The 23,604-nt window shown below is 34.3% G+C and overlaps 1 protein-coding gene across 1 annotated transcript; it reads left to right on the forward strand.

Annotated features, from left to right (window-relative positions):
- Positions 1-10,005: 10,005 nt before the first annotated feature.
- Positions 10,006-15,692, forward strand: LOC111638734 (cytochrome P450 4C1-like). The gene is made up of 11 exons (XM_023384485.1): positions 10,006-10,210; positions 10,296-10,408; positions 10,481-10,566; positions 10,658-10,848; positions 10,914-10,983; positions 13,404-13,530; positions 13,590-13,775; positions 13,856-14,029; positions 14,559-14,625; positions 14,735-14,914; positions 14,979-15,692. Exons 2-11 carry the CDS (start codon positions 10,307-10,309, stop codon positions 15,134-15,136), a joined length of 1,341 nt encoding a protein of 446 aa, XP_023240253.1. The 5' UTR covers positions 10,006-10,210; positions 10,296-10,306; the 3' UTR covers positions 15,137-15,692.
- The last annotated feature ends 7,912 nt before the right edge of the window (positions 15,693-23,604 follow it).

Raw genomic sequence — 23,604 nt, forward strand, 5'->3', positions numbered from 1 at the left:
AGGGTCGTATTAAGCAAATGAGTGTTGACCGGGACGCATTCATGGGAAAAAAATGTTGAAAACTTCACATATCCTAAGTCACGGACTCTGTTTGAATTAATGGAACTTCCAGATACGTTCTGACAGTAGACCGTGATCTGTGAAAAGATAGAGAGAGAACTACCAGAAGACTACGGAGTCAGTACATGCCATTAAAGTGCGACCACGTGTGTGCATTTTTTGATTTTGATGTGTGTGACCATGCAGAACGCATTGTCGCACTCATCTAGGAATTCAGTGGCCTAAAAACTCATGATGATTCTCGAGTTTAGTATCATATTTACTGCAAGTTGTTCAACAGCACAGTCAAAATCAAACACCACAAGTTCACAATTCACAAACGTCTATATTAACGATTAAAACTTACATACAGTTATGAAGTTACAAACATGAAAACCATTACAATAATTCAGATATAGCAAAGTTCAAATGTCAATTAAACCACAACAGCAGGTCTGTCGAAAAGGACTCCTTGCAACGAATCTCTTAGGATATTCATTAACAAGTTGGCGAGACGAAGCAACTTTTTCAGCAAGCATAGGCAAACTTGAGTTCCCTTTCCAGGTCCATGGCGAACCGAAACTCCCGCCTAAATTCAATCCTTTCATATCGGATTGAAACGCATGTAAGTCGTCCAATCAGCGCTTAGTAGCGCTATCGGGCGTCTGCTGGCCGTACGATGCTTCCTAGCCAATCCGCGGTCGAGTTCCAAACTACTGACATAGTCTGATTAGAGTTTCCATGAAGACCGCGGTTGCTTGTTCAAAAACAGGAAAAGCGCGGGGATCGTACGTCCAGACGATTTTATCCGGACAACCACCGCCAGGCCTGTCCAGACAGCAAGAAAAAGACAATCTCTGCTTCTACGAAAATACAGTCGACCCCCCTATAACACGGTAGATACGTTCCGTTCTTTATGAATCGATTTCTTACGAGTCCTTGCCAATCACAGCCCGACACGCGTGAAGTTTACGGACTACAGCTGTTTGAAAGGTTTTCTTCCATAAAATTAATCGATTCTAGACTAATTCGACACAACATTTCCAAAATATGTATAATTTTTTTGGGAATAATCCGTATAAACTATGCAATTAACAAAGAATTGTAGGATTACTTACCGAGTGTGCACCGTTCGACGTCGCCAGTGCTCAAGCTTGTTGTCGTCGCGGAGCAGCGCACCAAACGGCGGGCGATTTCTGATAAGTTATTTTTCTGCGAAAACTTCGTTGAACTTTGGAGACATCATTAATATAAATAATTTTTATGGCCGTTGACTAAGAAATGTGTCTTTCACAATAAATATATAAAATTACAGTACTGTATTAAACTTACGGTACCTAATTTACCAGTACATATTGTACAGACGATAGTAAACAACTTACTCGCCTAGACTCTCCGTAGCGTGGCGCTGGACGGCGGAAAGTATATACAGTGATACCCCGACTTACGCGAACCCGGAGTTACGCGATTTTCAAATCTCGTCGATTCGTCTTTTGTTTGAGCGGCACGCGACTCTCGATTACTCACTCCCCCACACTATTGTTCGGCTTATATGTTCGGACGTGTCGCGCGGAATCGACATATAGCTACAATTTATTTTGTGTTATTTATTTCTGTGTTTGTTATATCTACGGAGCCTTGAGAGACTTTACTATGTCATCCAGACGAAGTAGAATTGATTCTTCTGCATCAAACAAGAAAAGGAAAACTTTATCTTTGGAATGTAACGTTAACATTATTAGAAACTTCGATACAAAAATGAAAATTTGTGAATTGGCAAAGTAGTGATCTACCGGAATCGAATGTCAGAACAATTATAAAAGATAAAGAAAAAATTCACGAAGCTGTAAAAAATGCTCAATCTTTAAATTCAAGCATCATTCGTAAACGTCACGGTATTATCCCTGAGGTGGAAACAATGTTAAAATTATGGTGTGATAATCAAGTAAATGTGAAAAATTGTATAATAATATAATTTGTTATAGGTTACACATGTATAATCTAAGATTTTATTAATTATTTTTTTCTAAATTATTGTTTTCTTTAGTCTTCGGCCCCAATTAAAAATTATTTTGTTTTTATGTATTTATATGCAAAATTATACCCCGACTTACGCGGTTATCACTCGGTCCCACCTATCGCGTAAGTTCGGGGTATTACTGTATATAATTATAATAAAGTTACAATAAATTAAGTTAATATATAATTATATATACAGTACCTAATTTATATATAATTTATATATAATACTGTACAGACAACCTAATTTATATANTGTTGCATTTCTGAACTGAAAGCTGTTTGTGACAAGGAATGCAAATATGCTCTTTTGATTAATGTCTTAAACACTGCCATCTTGTACTGTGGTGGGTCACAGGAAGTTGCAGGTGTTTTATATGGTTTTCTTTGTGTTTCCACGCCGTCCGTGACGCACTTAAGACCCCCAGTAAGACAGGAATGCAAACACTTACTCTGAATACTTTATTCAGGGTTTATTCGGAACGGACGATCTACACTCGCATACATTAAACATGGCCGTCTGTCTTGCACGTGCCGCGCTCTCTCTGGTGTTGCCAGATCTTACCGTAACAGAGTCTACACGACTATTCAATTTGTCTATAATTCTCCAGAAAAGTGAAACAAGTCTGGTTTACCAAAACAGGTCTTGTATGTTTTAATTTGTCATAAATCACTCTTTTTACAAACTTTGTGATCATTGAGCTACCTCTAAATATTAATTTATCAAGTTCAAATTTCTTCTATTGTAATTTGAAACCAGTTGGAATGGTTCTGGAGGGTAGGACCACAAAAAGTAAGCGATTAATTCTTTCCTATTTTAAGCATCACACTAATTGTTACGTTTATCGCGATACTCGGATAGTACGAAATGGCACAGTTTCATTGGTCAAGTAGACAGCATATTTTCTAATGTTTGTTATAACAAATTGTTTCACACACAGCCGAATATCAAACGAAAATCTGCCAACTAATCAAATTTTGTGAATAATGGACCAAATATTTAAACTCGGCACCATGGAAAACTACTGAATTTCCTATTCGAATGCCACGATACCGCTGGGTCCTATAGAAAGAAGAGTGTTGTTGAACGGGGTCGAAGTAATTCGACTGAAAGTAGTCGTTATCCTCTTCCCGGAACAGAGAATGCTCAACGACTACTAAGTAATACCGGTCTACTATTGATATTTGAAAAGTGATTCGTGTTAGACAGGTTGTGGACCCCGAAGGTTAATCAAAGCGGCTAATTTTAACTTTCAAAAGCTTTCATATGACTTGTCGAAATGCGAGAATAATTGATTTTATATGATAATGAAGTTTTTAAATCTTTGCAACATATTGAGTAAAATACGTTAGAAGCATGTTCTCGTAAATATTGCCATTATACAAAATTATTGAGCTGAAATTTGAATAATCATAGATTTTACGATTTTTCAAATTTTAGCCCAAACGTTTACGTCTTCAAACTGTAAATTACCTTTGAGAACCAGCAAGCATGATGCATAGCTCAGGTGTCATAAATCGGACCCCTCGCTGTGGGATCGAATCAAAAAAGATAAGTTCAGTGAATTCTCTCTAGTCATTTTTGGCAGACAGTTTTACAGGTAGCTGTTTGCAAACTCAACAACACCATTTTTGATGTCTTGCAGTGATCTCGGTACTGTGTTATTTGCAAAGCCTGGTTCATATTTCTATTCATAAATTAACTGGCAATGACGCTAAAATCGCTTAAGAGAGGAACTTCCGGTGACGATGTCGATCCAGACAGCTTCAAACACTGCACCAATGATCAGCTCCATTACATGATGCATGCATGCTAGGAGTGCATACCAACTCTTAATCAAGTTTCTGTTCTAGGAGGACGCAGGCGTCAGCAATCAGGCCAGTGTTAGAGCTTGTTGTATCAAAAGACATTGCACTCTATCAGTAATGCCCCTTATGGCAAACCTTACTATTTAGAACCTATGAAAGTTCAGTGACATTGAGCTGTCAGTTAATATTCACCAATCAAGTGGATTTTTGGCAGGAATTTTTTCTATATATATTTGAACCGAAATAGAGAGTAGGAGGTCAAAATTTGCCATGTAAAGTCTGTGAGCCGATTGCCTATTTAAACTGGTCACACGCACCATGCGCCAATGGAGTTTGCGACTGCCATCAATTTACATCGCATCATCATCACAAATTTTATTTTAACACCATATCTGTGTTTGTGAATCGAGCAGAAATAGGAGAAACAGCTTGTTTCTTTTTCCAGAAAATACCTAGTAAAATTTGAATTATCTTCAATAGTCAATTCCACCATCAATAAATCTATTTTTGGCAAATTATCAGATGTAGAAACTTTTAAACCCAGGTCCACGATAAACAAATCTGTAATAATTTGTAATTAGGTTAATGCCAACATCAGAGTCGATCCGTATAAATATTTGAGGACGAGGTAATGGCAACGAGTGAGGAAAGTTTGAGTGGATATGCATGCAGTTGTGTTGTACAGTGAATGTGCACTTGTTGTGTACAGTGTAATTTTTATAGCATGATATGATATAATAATACGTTGGAAGAAATACATAAAATGTTGGGTGAATGAGGTTCATTACGGATGACGGTCTGCGAATTCAACGTATTTAACAAAAGGGAATCGGGTTTACTGTCACCTGCATACACTTTTTGTTTTGTATTTTTAAGATTGATTTTTTATTCTATATACCTGTAAACTTGAGTCATATTTCTATAAAATAATAGTTTATACAACTTTCCTGTTTAAGACAAATATTACATTAATTAATACCAGTTATCAGTAAATGTTGACATTTTTCCTCTTTTCAAAGAAATATTTTGACTGAATTTTCTAAGTAAACCAGGAAAATGAAAACAATATGAATGTAAGACAATTAATGCATTCGTTTAAACCAGTGGTTCGCAATTACTTTTTCCTGCGTACCACTTTAAGAAAGAGCTCAAACTCGCGTACCCCTTATAGCAGAAATTAATATTAGTCCATACTAATATAAATTCATAGATAATTCTGTATGTCTGTCTGTTACCTTTTCACGTCTAAACTGCCGAACAGGTTTTAATAAAATATGGCACAGAGATAGCTTACACGTTGGAGATGGATATAGGCTACATTTTACTGCGAGAAAATATCTTACTCCCTCGAGAAAATTCGATATAACGCGGGCGAAGCCGTGGGTAGACAGCTAGTGATAAAAAAATAAGTTTTGTTTTACATTTATTACCTTTAAAATACGATTCTAATAATAATGAAAATAACATAAGGTTATTTAATTTTAATGCGACAAATGTGCACGATTTTCTTTGCGCAACTTTGTAAAATCTGGTTGGTTTTTGGTCAGCTTCAGTCTCTAGTCATTTTCGAGTCGAAGTCGGTGACGATTCATGTTTATCACGGCCGAAAATCCGCTCTCGCAGAAATATGTCGTGCAAAATGGTAGAAAAAATTTTATTGCCGCTTCGCTGACACGATAATAATGATAACTGTACAATTTTTGTTTCTTGCATAAGAATTTCATTTAGGTATCGTCACAAATGCATTTTTTTGATGAAATTTCGAGAATATTTTTAGTTATACATAAACGAATTTGCGCATTCGACATCGTGTTGAAAATTTCCGAATTTTTGATGGTCCACCCATTAAACAGGTCTGCAAGTAAAATACTGCATAGGATTTTTATACATTTTCTTACGAATTTCAACTTGATAAAAACGAAAAAAATACGAAAAAAATTCCATTTCGTCAATTTATTTGTTACACTCAAGTTTTTGTTTGTATTTAGCGTAAAATTCCTAGTTAACTTAAAATTTACTATTCTTTTCTTTTTATTTAAAATATAGCCTTAAAACGAAGACTTCTCACATTAATTCTATCAATTATAACTGGACTTGGTAATAAATAAATAAAAATGTTAATGATTGAAGAGAGTAGTGGTAGGGGGAACTGGGTTAAGTAGTTTTAGCGTTAGGAGGAAGGTCGCATGATCGTATAGAAACAGGTAAAAATTTGATAGTGAGAAATATTATTGGTAAGGTTAAGCATGTTTCGATATGTTTTCTGGGATACTAGGAATAAATATAAACAACTCGCTGTTGAATTAGATCGTGTTTCAAGAAGCTAAATAAGTTCAGTATCTCGCTGGCCATCTAATGCTACACTCAGTTTATATCCAGCATTCGAACGCTACTGTGCTTGTATTTTTATTTCTGAAATATGGCTCGCAGAAATTGCGTAATTTCTCCCGACAGCTTCTGTTATGTTTGTGGTGAATACACAGTGAAAAGTTAACAAAGAAACATAAGTGAGTTTGTGAAAAAGTTTATTTGCATATTTCAAATTGAAACTTGGAGATGGAGAATAAGCAGATTTCTGGAAACAATAGGAGAAAACGAAAAAGAAGCGTGGGACTCTTTCAAGAATGTAGTGCATAAGTTTTTGGGGAATACTAAGGACCCTGACTACAAACCATTGTACAACGCATGCTGGCAGCAGCGTATGAATTTCGAGGATGCGAGATAGCTTAAAAGTTCATTTCTTACACTCCCATATTGACTATTTTCCCGAAAACTTGGGGCCTACAATGAAGAACAGAGTGAAAGATTTCACCAGGATGTCCATAATATCGAGAGACGTGAAAAGAAAAATTGGATGTCAATACGTTAGCTGACTACTGTTGAATGCTCAATCCAGAAGCCAGAGAAGGAAATTGGAAACGAGTTTGGAGAAGCATCAAAAAGAAGAAAAGGTTTCGTAAGAAAAAAGAGTAGACCTAAAATTGTGTATAAATATCAGAAACAATTTGTTGATTAGTTGTAAGAAAATATTTATTACAATGAACTAAATATATTATAAGAGTTTTATCAAAAATTTGTTTTTATTTTGCAAAAACCTTTACATGATGGGATGTAATGGAAGTTAGTTTTAGAATCTGTGATCTTTAAAACATATAATTTAGCAAAAATATTCCATGCAGCTGGAAAAAAATTTTTTTGAAGACCTGTGTTATTTATTTGATTGCTTTATCTCATGCATTTAAATTTTAAATCGACCGATTTTAGATTGCCACGCGTACCCCTTCACGCAATTTTGCGTACCCCCAAGGGTACGCGTACTACTAATTAAAAACCACTGGTTTAAACAATAGAATATGAAAAACTTTTTCAATCTAAAGAAAAACTTTTCTGATAACAATTAATCTTTGTTCATAGAAAAGTAATTAAAAACAGCAGAAATTTCGAGAGATTAATTTCACAACACGAATAATTAATGACGTTAATCTCAAAAGGCATTCGGTCAAAAATAGTAGCCTCAAAAAAGGATCGTCTCCGGTGATGAAGTTTTTATTTCTTGAAGGTGTTCGAAAGGATAACTAGAAAGGACACATACACTTAGGTCCAAGGACAAATTTATTTGTTAATTTTTAAAGTTTTTAATTATATCCCGGTTAAAATATTTTATTAGAAGATTTTATATTTCAAAAAGAACCTATTTGTGTCGATGACTTATGCACTTTAACTCTCTGCCCAAAGAAAATCGAGTTTCAAAAGAAAAGCAATGTTCAAAGCCATGCAATGTTGAAAACCTTATATAGTATTCCGCTGTACAAAAATGACAGTATTGTATGAACTATTTATAAAGTTTACAGTGGATACACACGACCTCATTTGATTTATTTATTGTTTTTTTCTATTGAAAATTACCCGTTCTGACACATTTCTAATTTTGCCAGTTGCGACAGTGGTCTCACCCATTCAACGGCCCTCGCAATTTTCGTTGTATTCGTGCTAATTTTCATTTCGACGAATATGTGTTAAAGTTTTCCTTAATTTAAGGATTATTTTAAAAATGAATTGCGTGTTATTAGTCAAGCCTGACTGACCACGCACCGATTAACCTTCAGAGAAGAGAAAATACTTGAAATCTCATTTCTTTCAAGATTATGGAATCTTATCAGATAAAATCCTCGTTCTCTAAAAGAGAGATTTATTTTTAAGATAGAAAATAGCCTTCACTTGTTATGTTAACGAGGATATATATGCAGCATCAACGGAAATTCTAACGAAGATAAATATACTGATCGATAGTATTGAAAGAATTACAAAAACAAAAGTGTGTACGTAAGTAAGAAGTTAATTTAGTTTTATATTTTTCACATTTATTTATCTTTATTAAATGTATTATACAATCTCTGCAGCTAGGCCTTAAAACAAAAACGATTCTTTTCAATCTATAAGAAAAAGAAATTCCCTAAAATAGTTGTGTATCGGTACGAATGTTCTATTGTTTGCGCGACTGATGGAAGATGGTGAATCTGTAGTATAATATTCTTGACATCGTTTGCTACACGTTACTATACACCAATATTGAAGTAGTATTTTCCGCTTTCTATCAACGATCTTTTGTTTCTTTGATGTTACTTCAATTGCACCCCTAAGGCCAAAGTCTATTATGACATTATCTGATACAAGAAACCGCATTAATTCATAGTAAATTTGCAGTCCCGTGGAGCAATGTTAAGTGTTTGGTTGATAGAAATTACTTTAATTGCAATTATTTAGTTTTCTTCTATTTAAAATTTCTCTTGTTGACACCTTTCTCATTTTGCCAGTTGAGACAGTGGACTATGAGATTTTTGAAATTCGATCTATGAGTTTAGATATTGGAAGCCAAAATTCGCTTCAAAAGACTATGGGTCTATTGTAAGTTTGCCTTTTTTAAGTTTAAATCACATGCACGCCAGTAAACGTGAGTTTTTGGACATACAGTCTGTTCCTAAATAATAGAGCCACAGTGAAGTAATGACATAACTCTAATAAAGGAATAATAATTACATTGTGGAAGCCATTCTTGTGTCAAAATCAACGGTATACAGAATTTTCAAATCATCTACAAAATAAGAAAATGAAACAAACATCCCCATTCTTAATAAGAGTCGCAAATAGAGTCTTTTTTTGTTCATGGACTAAATATCACACCACAAAGATTGATAAATGGCTTTCAAATTGCTTTAGACATAACGTTACAAGCAGGTCAGCATATACGTGATTTGTATCAATCTGAACAATAAAACTTACGACGTAGAGCTCAGTTTCGTTTTCCCATAAAATGCTCAGTATAATAGCACTTAAACAGTTCTCTGTACTCATGAATGCTCTAGAAGTTCAGCACATGTCATTCCTAATTGAAAAAGATCCACGTTCTCCGTAAAATATTATAAACTTTCTTAACATGTGATGAATTCTAAACAACAAAAAAAAAAAGGTTCTTAAAATCTGTTATATTTTTGTAGACTTAAATTTATCGTTTAAAAAAATTATCAAAGAGTCTCTTTTGTCAAACGTATTTTAATCATTACTCCTTTCAGTGTTAAATTTTTTGTTTTCTGCATTACTACTAATCTGATGGCGGGCGAACAGCATTGATCCAACATCCCAATGAAGTAAATACGTTTCTTTAATAAATTAATTGTTTCTCTTTTTTAATTTCTAGTATCACTTTGCAGATCTACTAAACATATATAAAATGTCTGCCATACAATTTAATAGACTGATGTTTTCTATATTTATTAGAAAATCATTTTTTATTTCTATTTTTTCTTATCTTTCTGTTTTTTAACCTTAACATAAACAGGAAAAAATACTTATAAAACTTGGAATCGAACAATTAATTACTGCTAAATATAGGATTCTCACTACACAACTTAAAATGCTTATTACACGGGCTTTGTCCAGTTGTATGTTAGAATATGCACCGAGTGTAAGCTAATATAAGTCTACTGAATCAATTTGTCAATTTAGATTATTAAAATAAAATTAAAATGTTTTAACCATGTAACATTTTAATTATTTATGCTTTAATGCATTTAATTGTTAATTATTCGCAATTGGTGATTAAGAAATTGTTATAATATAACAGCAACAAGAACGAAAATGGAAATATTGTTCGAAAAGCAATTCGTATTTGCATTAGTCGCAGTGTTTTTAATCTTTGTTTACCTCTCGGTTAAGAGCTGGAAATGCCAGACGAAAGCGAATGAAGGAAGACAAACACATTTCAGATTCCTCACGTATCAATTATTATGGAATTTAATCTTTTGTCCTAGTAAAGCACTAAACTATAAAAAGTTTATTGACGTGTGTAAGTTGATTTAAATAATTAATCAAATAATAATTATTACAATATAATTTCTGAATTGACGTTGATTTATTTTGTGTTGTTAAAGATCTTCTTCAAATGTTAGAAGGATTTTGCTTGATAAATCCAAAGGAAAAAGCGATAAAAATTTCTGTCAACGGAAGTAATTATTTTCTGTTTTCTCATCCCGAAACAATTGAAGTAGGAATTAGTTCTTTAATTTATTCTGCACAAATGTCTGTATTTAATTTGCTGTCGTTTATTTGCTTGCAGAAAGTATTGAAAAGTTATAACACGATTAACAAAGATACCTTTTATAATAAGTTCCGTTTTTTAATCGGAACAGGACTCATTACTAGGTAATAAGAGCCAAAAAGTTATTTTAAAAATTTTTATTCACTAATATTTTGTTGTTTTCCAAAATTTCTCATTTTTTGTTATTAAAAACAGCTCTTACAACAAATGGAAGACACGAAGAAAGATGTTAAATCCTGCATTTCACTTTCGAATTCTCGAAGATTTCCAAGAAATCTTTTATAGAAAGTCGGAAACTTTTGTGCAGAAATTAAAAAATAAACGTGAATCCGAGGTGTTTGACATAATTCAATTAACTTCACGTTGCACTTTGGATGTAATTGCGGGTGAGATTATATTTCAGTAATTATATTTCTGTAAACAATGGTATATATTTAATTTTATTTGACAGAATCTGCAATGGGGATTCATATAAACGCTCAAGATGATTCCAACACCGAATATGTACAAGCTGTCGAACGGTAAGTGACTAAAATTACAAGTAAATTTCGTGAATATGACTTAATTAATCAGAAATTAATTATATAGTATTGATATGTCACCGGGACCGAAAGGTATTCGAGATCACGCCTTTTCGAGAAATGATACTAACGAAACGAAAAGGTAAATTCCTTTGCATAGGGACGAATAGGGCTTAACCCCTTCCCCCAAGTGTCGAAGGCCCACAATAATTGAATTATTATCATCAATTTTTAATACGTTTTTATTAACAATGAGCACTTATCGTATATTAAAAAATAGTTAATATTAATAATATAATAATTTAGAGTATTATTTGTTTTATTGTAAACAGAGCCGCATTGGACTGTTTTCTTGTAAGGAGCCCTATTCAATAAGCTCTAGGCACCGAAAAACTTAGATCCGGCTCTGGGATTGTCCTTATCCCTTACAAGCATTTAGGAAGGGAAAACTGCGACTCTTTTAGACTCTGTTTTGGGCTCTTTATATTTTTGAAACCATTATTATTTAAGATTTGGGGTCAGGGTGTTTCTATTCCACTAGTGTATAAATAAATAGAGTAGGACTTTGAACGTAATGTGAGAATCTGGAGGGGGAGTGAAACACACAAATGAAGTAATTAGAAAAAATTAATTAAATAACTTAAGAATATAATTTTTAAGACGTAGAAATCGGATCAAAAAATCAAGTCGAAAAGGGAAAAACAAAACCCACACACTTCCTACTTTTTTCCGATTTTGTGAACGATAAAGCCGAGCAAGAGGGCCATATAAGGAACAATTATTACTGAGGTTGCAAGACAAACTCTGACTTTAGTCACCTCCAGCAATTAATTCAGTTGGTTTGACATCTGGTATAAAATTTATGAGGTAGAATGAATAATCATAATGGATAAAAAGAGGTAATAACATAAACAACAATTAACATAAACAAAACTCAGACACAAATCAAACTTAGAACGGGTTGCATCAGTAGCGTAGCGTAGGTGGCGGCGGCACTTTTTAGGGTGCGGCAAAATTACGTTTTAGGGGGCAGCAAAATTTGACAATAAACAATAATAATATCTTGTAAGAATTTGAACCATTTTATTTCATACTTTCGAACACCTACGATTCGAACCGATTGAAATGAGCACGGAATAGTGTTACCATTCGACTCGCCGTCCGGGGATATCGTGCGCAACCTGTCGACCTTTTTTTTCCTTGTACGATTCATTCGTAATCATGTACATCTCCAATATTTAATAGAGCGCTTGCGTTACTCCTATCCATGTTTCCCTAGTCGCTAACTGTAACTGACTTAGAACCGGCATGCACTGCAAATTATTCTTCGCATTGCAAAATGATAGGAACTTCTGTTAGAACAAACCTCACCTGCCGTCCGGGTCAGCGATTTTAAAAAGGTGGCAACACTAGCACGGAATTTTTCATTATTTATTCTGTGACGAAACTGAGTTTTAGTCTTTTAAATTAAGATAATTAAATAAGAAGGCGGCGAATTTTTTCTTTGCCCCGGGCGGCTGACATCCACGCTACGCCACTGGGTTGCATCATACCTAGCATTAGTCAGCTCTGCCGAAGACGGTTATAAAAGGGGCTTGGACACGGACACCGGGGCGGATATTATCAGACCCATAACGCCATACTGTCCGTCGCTACCTCGCCATAATCGCCAATGGTCAACTCGCCGATCGGAGACGTTTCGCCAACCTCCCGTATGAAGAGATCGGAACCAAGAGGCATTATTTTAGACTATTATTTAGACACACACTCTCTCACCCTCCCTCCCTCCCTCTCTCCCTCTCCCTCTCTCTCTCTCTCTCTCTCTCTCTCTGTCGAGTCTCTCGTCTCACTTTTAAGCAAGATTAAGGTTAGTTAACTTAGAGAATATTAGGACAGATAAAGGTCTAGAACTTAGACGGTCTATCAACAAGAACGAAGTAATCATTGTCGCCACCTAGAATTTTTGACTATTTTCATCTTTTGTATCTATTCGTTTTTGTAGTATATTTCATGGTTAATTATATGTCCTTCTTGAGTACGGCCGACACCATGTCATGACCTCGCTCACCCTTCTATTCGTTTACCACATAGACCATCTCTGACAAAGAAGCCGATAAGTGGGTACAAGCTCGGCGCTCTATCACCTCGGTTCACACAGAATATATAAAAGACTGCTACAATATAGAACGAGGTTGACATATTTGTGATCAGAAAGATTTGTCCGCTGCTGCTATGCTGTATGTTATCGATAAAACCCATAGATTTTTCGGGATATTTTGCTGAGATTCGTAGCACTTCATACCTCATTGTGGGACCAGTTCCATCCTCTATGAGCATAACGATAAAGGCTTTTTTAATCGTATTAGGGGGAAAACAGTTTAAAAATTCCTTACAATCTTTATTTACATTTTAAAATATAGGGTTACATCAAAGTTTGCTGATTTATTTATGCAACCTTGGTTTTGGTTACGTCCTTTCTCTTACTTCTACCCATTGATAAAAGTCATCAAGAAGTGTAGAAGAATAGTTCATCAACTTCACTTAAAGGTAAGCCTTCGATTCACTCTATCAAATCCATAAAATTTAATTTTCGAATTATTTTTCAGGTAATCAAAGAAAGAACAGAATTAATCAAACGAATTCAACACATGGATGATTTTCAAGGAGAGGAAAAGACTTTAGGAATAAAGAAGAAAAGAGCTTTTCTGGATTTGCTTCTGTTTCATCACCTGACAGATGGAACTCTTTCTGAAAAAGATGTCAAAGAGGAAGTCGACACATTTATGATTGCTGTAAATAATAATATTCACTTCGAACGAAAAAGTTATAAATCTTTTTATTTATTTTTACGCTTTTCTAATTTTCAAATTAGGGATTCCATACCGTAACCGTGGGTATCGGCTGGACTTTATATTTTTTAGGATTGCATCAAGACATTCAAGAAAAGGTGTTTGAAGAATTGAAAGGGATTTTCGCTGAAGAGGAAGATAGAATGATAAATACAGAAGACTTAAGAAAGATGAATTACTTGGAATGTGTAATTAAGGTATTATTGTAGTTGGTTTCTTGTAAACGTTTTTCGTAAAAGAATAGGCTTAGAACCATATATTTCACTCTTTCGGCTGATATATAATAGAGGAGAAGTATGACAATTAGTCAATAATGATTTACAAGAGTTTTATTCTTTTGGACTCGGGAGATTTCGAAACGTCGAAAATCGCAAAAAAGTTGGACATTTTTTTGTGTTTTTAGATGTTAGCATGTAAGTAAAGCACGATTTTTTTCTTACAGTTTTAAGCTTAAAAATGGCAGAATGTTCGTAGAAATTTTCAAGAAAAACATTTCGATTACTGGTGGAAATTTTTACTTTACCAAATAATAACTCATGTCTACATTGAAAACTAAGCCTTTTGCCGTTTTCTTGTAATTAATAATACGATAGTTAATTTTTCAAATAATATCTCGTAACGAATGACGCCACACAATTTTTGAAAGTATTGCTAATATGTTTCTTGTTTAAAATATTTCTTGCCTGGAAAGTTAGGTAACTCGTTGCTGGATTTTTATCATTTTAGGAATCGAACAGAATTTATCCACCTGTTCCATTAATTATCAGAAGAAACATTTCAGAAATGAAAGTAGGCAAGTATTCTAAAAATGAATGTACTCGTATATGCAATTGTATATAGCATGTATTAATTTTAAGAATTTATGAATGTATAACAACATGTAGTGTATTTTGGTCTTGCAGGAGACATTATATTACCACCAAACTCTTCCATTATGATAAATATTCACGCACTTCATCACAATCCGACCGTCTACGAGAATCCAGAAATTTTCCATCCGGATCGATTTCTTCCAGAGAATTTCCAGAAACGTCATCCGTACGCATTTTTACCTTTTTCTGCCGGTCCACGTAATTGCATCGGTGAGAAAAATTAATCCATTCTAAAAACAATTATCGTATTTTTACTAAAATGTAATTTTCGTAGGTCAAAAATTCGCCACGATGGAGATGAAGACTGTCCTGGCCAACGTCATTCGAAATTTTAAAGTTTATTCAGTGAATCCTCGCGACAAAATGTTCGAAAGTTCAGATATCGTTCTGCGATCAAAATATGGAATAAGAATGTATATTGAACGGCGGTGAGGTTTTAAGGCATATGCGTATGACATTATCATTATTACTTCTGAAAAATAAAATGATTTAATGGGCTGAATTTTATGTCGATATAATAGACTTATATACGTTGTGTGAAGTTTTTATTACTAATATATAAACATTGGAAACTCAATTTCTAAATTAAATTAGAGAATACGAAGTTTAGGCAAACATAAAGTTAGCTTAAATAAGGTTAGGGATATTCTGTAAATGGAAAAAAATCGCGATCCACTTACTGAATTAAAGTAAACTTATCTGTAGTTTTCAACGTAATCTCCCTGATTTGAGATGCACGGTCGAGATGGATCGTCGGAGTAAGTGCATCTCAAACCAGATTGTGGATGACCCAGAGGAATATTTTTTCTGTTTTTAGGTGTGGCTACTCTGAAATAGTATATGTCATATCCTAATTAATTTCACATTTTTTTCGGCCAAGATATTTTTTTTTGCAAATGCAAAGAGATGACAGAAGAGTGCATGGTCTAGATTGTATGAGGATGTGTTGTTCCATTTTAATTTTTGGATGTCATACACGATAAAACGAACGATTACCATGTACGGATGGGAAAACAGTTTTTATTCTATTTACAAATTAAAATTCATATTTGTCTAAGCTTTGTATTTATAAATATACAGTAGTTATGGGTGGTTATATTTTGGACCTGATTTATTAGGAGTATTTATCAAGTTTATATATTAAATCTGTTATTTTTCGATAATTCGATGGCATTTTTGTTCATACTATAATTTGTAATTTTATCCAAGAATTTATCTTGCAATAAATCAATGTGCTATATACTGTATATTTTCTTATTATTCAACTACTTTACCGAATGTTCGGTAAAGTAATGACTCAATACGGATTTCTAGACTAATTAGTAAATGTTCAAAACGTATATGTACAGGTAACCCCCGTATAACATGGGACTTACGTTCCAAAAAATTGCCGTGTTATGCGAATCCGTGTTATACGAAACAAAGAATTAGTGTGAAAAGGGGGTTTGGTTCCAAAAATTAAAAACACATGTTGTTAAATCCTTATTTAAATCGGATTTATTATTCATTTTTTTCATAGGTAAAATACTTATTTGTTATTTAAGTAAATATTTTAACAGAGGATTATTCATCCTATATGATAATTTCAGCATGAGTATCATCAACTGGTAACAGTTTGTGGGGGCGTTCGTTAATAGCGGTCGCTCTGCAACGGGAGTGCGCTTCTGTTTGTAGGCATTTAGGAACGACGGTGAAAGAAAGATGGCGGAGCCCGCACTATCGATAGCATCGTGTGGAAACTATAATTCTATAATGAGATTTTAGAAACAAAAGAAGGGTGCCAATTGTAAAATTTAACTATTAAATGGATTATTTGTTGAAAGAGCATTCAAAGTAGCTACGAAAACAATTAGAATGCTTGTGCGGAGTTAGGCGAAGGTATAAAAGTTTATTACATTTTATGTTGTACGAGGGTTTTACCCAATTCTCGAACCGCGTTAGAGTGAATCCGTGCTATAGAAGTGCCGTGTTATACGGGAGTTACCTGTATAAATATTAACTGTTTAAAAAATAAAAAAAATAACTGACGTTTGCAATTAATCCTGTATTTTCGTTTTTGATTTTAAACTCCCTAAGACAATTAAAACAAAAAATAATGATATTGAAAACGATTAGCAGTATAACTGCATTAATTCTTAATCTCTTTTTAACGTTCACTTCAATAAATGAAACTAATTTAATATACTTCACACTCTATTCAAGTGTCACAGACTGTTATAAATTCATGTTAAATACACGTGTATTTAAACAACAATAAAATTAATTAGAATTCTTTAAAATCTATAAAAATAAATAGCAAAAATATCATATTTAACTACATATTTTAATCTATATTTAAATATATTTTTTTATTATTTCTATCTTAGGAAGAATTACGTATGAATTTTTCACAAATAACAAATGATTTCGTATCTTTAAATACACAACGAGCAATTATATATTGTGACATGGTCATAGTGCCGGGCTGAAATTTTTATCATATTTTTTATGTATTTAATTTGGTATATATGCTCTCCACCTCAAATTAGTAATGGCTTGCCTTTGTATATCATACTTTTTCTATTAGAAATAGTGCCGGTTATCTAACACCATTTAGGAGAAAATGTTTAAATTGAATTCACCTACTTCCGTTTTAGATCGGAAGTTTCTGTGTAGTTAATTGAGGCTTACTACTCCTTCTCTTTCCACCTTCTTGTCTTGGATTTCGTCTAAATTTTATCTTGACATTATGCAAGGTCTGACAGACATGACGGTGGGAATTTATAGCTCTACAATAGTGGCATTGTTTTGCTAAGAATTTTTCATCTTTTTTATTTGTGATTTTGTGCCAAGCATTAGTTTTAATGCCATTTTAATAATTCCACTGATGTCTATTGCTTCCCATTTCTATATACTTTATTTATTAAAATACAATGTGAGAATACGGACGCTATTTTTTATTTTCACACTAACTGCGTAGTAAGCGAGGGTGACTTTCGTCGTCCGAAGAGGGACCACCCCTTCCAGGGGATCGCTTGCTTACGAGATAACTGCGTCGTTTAAATAAATATCCAATAGGCTACAGAAAAACGTATGACGAGGCAGAGAGGTTAGTCATCAAGGTCATCGACGAGGGACCACGATGTCCCGTAACCCCCTCATAAGTCCGAGCGACCCGACGACAAATGACCAAATAAGGCAGTGTTTTTCAACCGGGGTGCCGCAGCACCTTAGGGTGCCACGGCGCCACGATTGGGGTGTCGCAAAGTTTAGAGCCTTTAGACATTTTCTTGGAAATTTGCTTAAGTGTAGTTCAAGATAACTCATTGTCAGTTCTATTTTGCTACGAGATATCTAGTAAGCAAAGAAACTATGACTAATCTAATGTTAATGTAATGTTCTACGCTACGTGTACGCATGACCTGTCACGAGTTCGCTCAAGCCACATTGCTTGGCCTTCACGTTCCCAGTCCCAGTACCGGGCCAACCACCAGAGAAGAACGATTTGGACATTTGTGTCTTGTATATACTTTAAAAAGCGTTGCATTGTACTTTGAAAAGCGTGTGGTTTCAATCACAAAGTAGGTGCATATTTATGTATTCAATCACAAAGTAGTGTATTTTCATAGTATGACAAATAAACAATTTTTATTATTCTTTTAATTTAATTTTTTAAATTTGATATGAAAAGGATAAGAAAAAAGTAAGGAAATATTTATTTTATATATGCATTAAAATAGTATAAAAAAACTTAAGAAAAATTGTTTATCAATAAAATGATAATATAAAATGATGATATATTTGATAATAAAACTATCAGTATATTTATAAAACAATAGCGAGACTATTATTTTACATGTAGGTATTTCGATAAAATTCAATGAACTTAAATTTTGATTTTGAACACGTAGAAACACTTTTGCGTTGCGCGTAATATTCGTTTTTGCAAAAAATTCATCTGGCCCATTAGTCCCCCCTTATTCAGATTGTAGATCCGCCGCTGGTCAAGGGTGTCACGATTTGTTATTTTTCAATTAGGTGTGCCACTCAATGAAAAAGGTTGAAAAACACTGAAATAAGGTAATGAATTTTTCTACGACGAGGGAAATACGTCAACGAGATCCCAGATTTTTCCCACGCTAATGGGTGTAAAAGGGGAACGATCTGACACCTCGACGGCGATCGTCAGGGAAGAGACAACGAAGCGGACTCTTCCAACGAAGCTCATAATCGCCGCTCCAGACAAGGTAAAAAGACTTTGAATATTTTCTACTCTCTCCACATATGCCGGAATTACTCCTCGAACAGGTTAACAGAAAAACCCTCCGAGCCTGGAAGGACTCTACAGATTAGGAGCAACGGAGCACACACCGTAACCGGACTTAGCCGAACGGTCTTCAAAAGACATCGCTCCACATAGCTGTCCAAGGGCACTTCGATTAGAAGACGACGATCACAGAATGTTTCATCAACGCCCTATAATAAGAAAGCGTTTCGTACGAGGTAAACCCTTGCCATAATTATCTCTCTCCAACGTGAGGACTCTTTCGATCTTTAGCATTAGGTTAGGTTAGAATATAGGATACATTTTTATTATATTACGCGTGCGTTATATTTATTGTCTTTGATATGTATAATCTCTTATTTGTTTATTAAATGTGTTATTTATTTAAACCTGTGTAGTCAATTGGACACCTGGTCACGACTTCCGACTCCTCCCCACTCATATCTTTAGCCCTCCTATGCCATCCGACAACCGAGTACGGGTCTTCCCAACCCGTGCAGATTAAGTGGTCATTAGGGTTCACCGAGTGGCCCCCTACTGCTCACATACAACATATAACATGTATCACGTTACATCTTGTATCTTAGCAAACATGTTTTCTATAGCATTACCATCAGGAGAACATGGGGACCAGCCCATGACATATCATTTGCCAAAAACTACTCCCAAGATAATTTTATATTATGAGTAGATGCATTATCTTGTTAAAATTGGAAAAATTTCTATGCAATTTCTTTTGCAAATGGAATTAAATACTATCTAAAACTTGCTGATATACTACAGCAATAATAAGACCAGAGGTAAAAGCTAATTTGTCATACCATTCGATCGAAATGCATCTATACCATAATACTTCGACCATCTTGCTGTCGTCTTTAATGAATTAATTCATTTTGTCCTAATATCGTCTCAATAGCGTCTCCAGACGTCTGGCCCATCCCTGTTAAAGAACTTTTCACTGCTCCATATTTATTAATTCACCTCATGTCATGTATTTAGCTCATGCCAAAGGCTTCTATTTGTGGCTCTTATTTAAAGTTTGAGAATTTGTTTTATTTTCTTATTTTGTAGGTGATTTCATTACTGTATACTGTTGATTTTCACACATAGGCTTATATAGCTACATGAGATGAAATTTACCTGTCATTATTTGAAAGTAGCTTCATCATTTCGGAGCAGACTTTATTTGCAAAATCTCACTACTGTGTTTGCTTTGTGTTAAATATGCATAACTGGGTAAGTCTGATGTCACGACATTGGACTTATTGAAGAACAAATGTGTTGCGTTGTAAATACATTGCTCTTTGCCAGTTTCGAACTGGTCATAACTGCGTATAATGCTGTTGAATAAAGCAATGAAATCGATGATCCACAATCCTTAAGTGAAAGGATCGTTACAAGTTCGACCTGGTAGAGGAATGAAACCAGTGCGACAAGAGGCAAATAAAGAAGTTGCAACTGCGATTGTTTGCAGAACTCGGTGAATTTTACTGGTAGTAGCATCGACCTTGGTTTAACGAGCTACTATGGCACGGTATGGAAAGTCTTGCTAAAGATTATCCAATTATATCTGAACGTGATCAGCGACATCAAAAAATTATGACCGCTCCACATCGCTCCACAGGGTACAGCTTCTATGACATCGGAGAAGAAAGTCATTAGGTTCTTCTTTCAGTTTCCCATGACACTTCTACCTGTGGAGTTACTTCGGGTGCACGTTTATTTTAACGGAATCACAAGGTTATTAAAAGAACAATTCACTTTGATAGATATTCAGACATGTTACGTTGTGCTGTAAAGAATGCTGTACACACGTCAGCAAAAACGGTGAAGCTAGGAAAATGATAGTGCCGAATGAATTGCAATGATCCCATTTATGTTTAGTGTTTGTTATTCACATGTCTGTCCGTATTAACTCCATTCTATAATGCACAGCGCCACATTTTTCCTGTTTCTGTATCAAATTTGGTGCGATTTTGGTTGTTAGATGGTACGCAGACAACTACTACAGACAGCTTTTAGTACTACAGACAGCTTTTAGTAGTGTCAGTTTAATTATTGCCTTCCTGTATAATTATGGCCTTCTATTATTTATATATATATATATATATATATATATATAATTTTTTTTTAACTTTATTAAGAAAAACTATAAATAAATTACTAAATTAATCAATACAATAATTACAAGTGAAGGTTATTTTCTACCTTAAAAATAAATCTCTCTTTTAGAGAACGATGATTTTATCTGATAAGATTCTATAAGCTTGAAAAAAATGAGAATTCAATTATTTTCTCTTCTCTGAAGGTCAATCGGTGACTGGTCAGTCAGGCTTGACTATTAACATGCAAGATATTTGAAAAATAATCTTTAAGTCAAGGAAAACTTTAACACATATTCGTATGAATGCAAATATGCAATTTAGCACGAATATAACAAAAATTGCGAGGGCCTGCTCAATGGATGAGGCCACCGTGTAACGGACACTTTGTACCGTACATGTGCTTGGTCGAATGGCTAGTGGCGCGAAGTTATTTTTCGTGGAATTATGAATAAACACCCGTAAGACAGAAGCCACTAGCCACGGAAACGGTAGTCGTTGCGAGGGTAATCCTGCGCAGTACATGAGGAACCGCAGGTTCAGACACTTTGTGATTTGGTCACTTGTTGTTAGGACGTCGGCGAGTGCGAGAAGCAAGAAGAAGAACGAATGCATACCCGAGAATAGATTTGAACCTTGGAGTACGGACTCACCATTTTAAACTTGTACCTGGCTAAGATTCCCGTTAGCCGTAACAGTTATGTGTGTTAGATAGTTCTTTGCATAATAAACTAAATAATGTTGAATTTATTTTTTTTATAAAATTAATTATCTGTACCGCTTCATTTAAAATGCTCTTTTACTGTTTTTTGTATTCTTTTTGCTGCTTACTAATGACGATGAAGACAACAATGAGAATGTTCAATATGTGGAGCTATTGCAATAATTCGTGATATAGCTCCTTTTCCGCGGCCTAATAAAGATTTTGCACCATCAGTGCAAATATATGTATTCATATCTGGCCGGTTGTCGAATGAACACGCACATCAATGATAGTTTGACACTCGAACAGTGTTTTGCTCCCTCGCACTTCCACTTACTATTGACGCATCAATGTAGCAGCCAGTGCAATATGCATATAACAAGTGCATATATGAACATGTATTTTCCATATTACAAAATTTTTTATATAATGAAAAATTGCAACGTTCCTTTCTTTAAAGACATTTAGTAATGAGGTGCTAACTGATACACATCCTTTTTTAAAAATACATATATTTACAGTTAAAATTTCTCTACAGGGCACTGAACAGCAATTAGCCTGCAGTGGTGATGTTAATTTTCAACAGGTTTTTCTTCATCTCGTTCAGATATTAAAATTGTTTTTTGTTTTTTAAAAGCCTTTATATAATAAAATATTGTTTTTTAAAAATATTTATTTATTCTACTTTTTACATAAATTTTACATAATTTAAAATATACATTTATATTTTAAATAAATTTATAAATATAAGAGATTAAAAATTTTTATTGAAAGCATATTCTATTTACAATACTTGTTTATAAACAACATTTTTCATTTTCTTATCCAGGGTATAGGGTAATTTGATTGGAAATTGCAATCTTTTAAATTGGAATGGCAGTTCAGTAGAGATCAGTGGTATTTTGGGGATAAATACTGTTTGTCCTTTGTCCTTTCCAGTCATAAGTTCGGCTTCGATGATGTTATTCGATAGATGTTTGACGATCATCTTTGTTCCGTTACATAGTTTTGGTGAGTTCAGATTTCTGAGTACAGTAGTATTATCGGAGATCCAATTTTCAGTCGAAGGTAGTGTAATGGCATTCCTGGTACTCGCAAACAGTTTAGAAATTCTGTATGGAAGTTGACACTTCCTTCAACGTTTACCATCGTGTCGATCGATTTGTATATTCTCTCCTCACCGGGAATTTTCTTTTGAATACTGTATTAAAGTTGATATCATCGGCAATGTTATTTTTAGTTACCAAAATTGCCCTTTGAAATAGCCACTCCGGATTGGTATAGTTGTGAACAATGTTTGGATAAATTTGGTCGATGGGTTTGTTTTCGGTAGTGGCTATGTTGCAAAAATCACTGTCGAGTTTAATGAGGCCAGTCGTTTGGTCAAGGGGGGATATGTGCCTTCGCCTATTTGTAAAAGTTTTGAGCAAAATGTGCTGTTGTTTCGTCTTTCGAGAATTCAACTCTCATATTTTTTCTTAGTCGCAGTATTTGTATGTGTGGACAGAGATGTGATTTTTTTTAAGCATGTATTGATCTCGTTTGCTGTTGTTGAATTGGGGATAACTGGAAGTGTTTGTCGAAAATTTCGAACGTTCTAAACGTTTCTAATAATGGAATTTTCACTTTTTCAGTTTTTCCTTCGTCACTGATAAGAAACTGACGTTCGAACCCACGACGGATCTTGCTTTATATACTCCCACCAATGGTTAGTCCCACCCATACAAAAAAGGCTTTGGTCCACAATGTTCCAGAACATTCCACCATATTCTAGAGGGTTCTGGAATGTTCCACGATGACCTAGGATGTTCCGAATGTTCCCGTACGTTCC

Source organism: Centruroides sculpturatus, unplaced genomic scaffold, assembly GCF_000671375.1.
Source record: "Centruroides sculpturatus isolate CEXI.00-Female unplaced genomic scaffold, Cexi_2.0 scaffold1159, whole genome shotgun sequence".
Lineage (NCBI taxonomy): Eukaryota > Metazoa > Arthropoda > Arachnida > Scorpiones > Buthidae > Centruroides > Centruroides sculpturatus.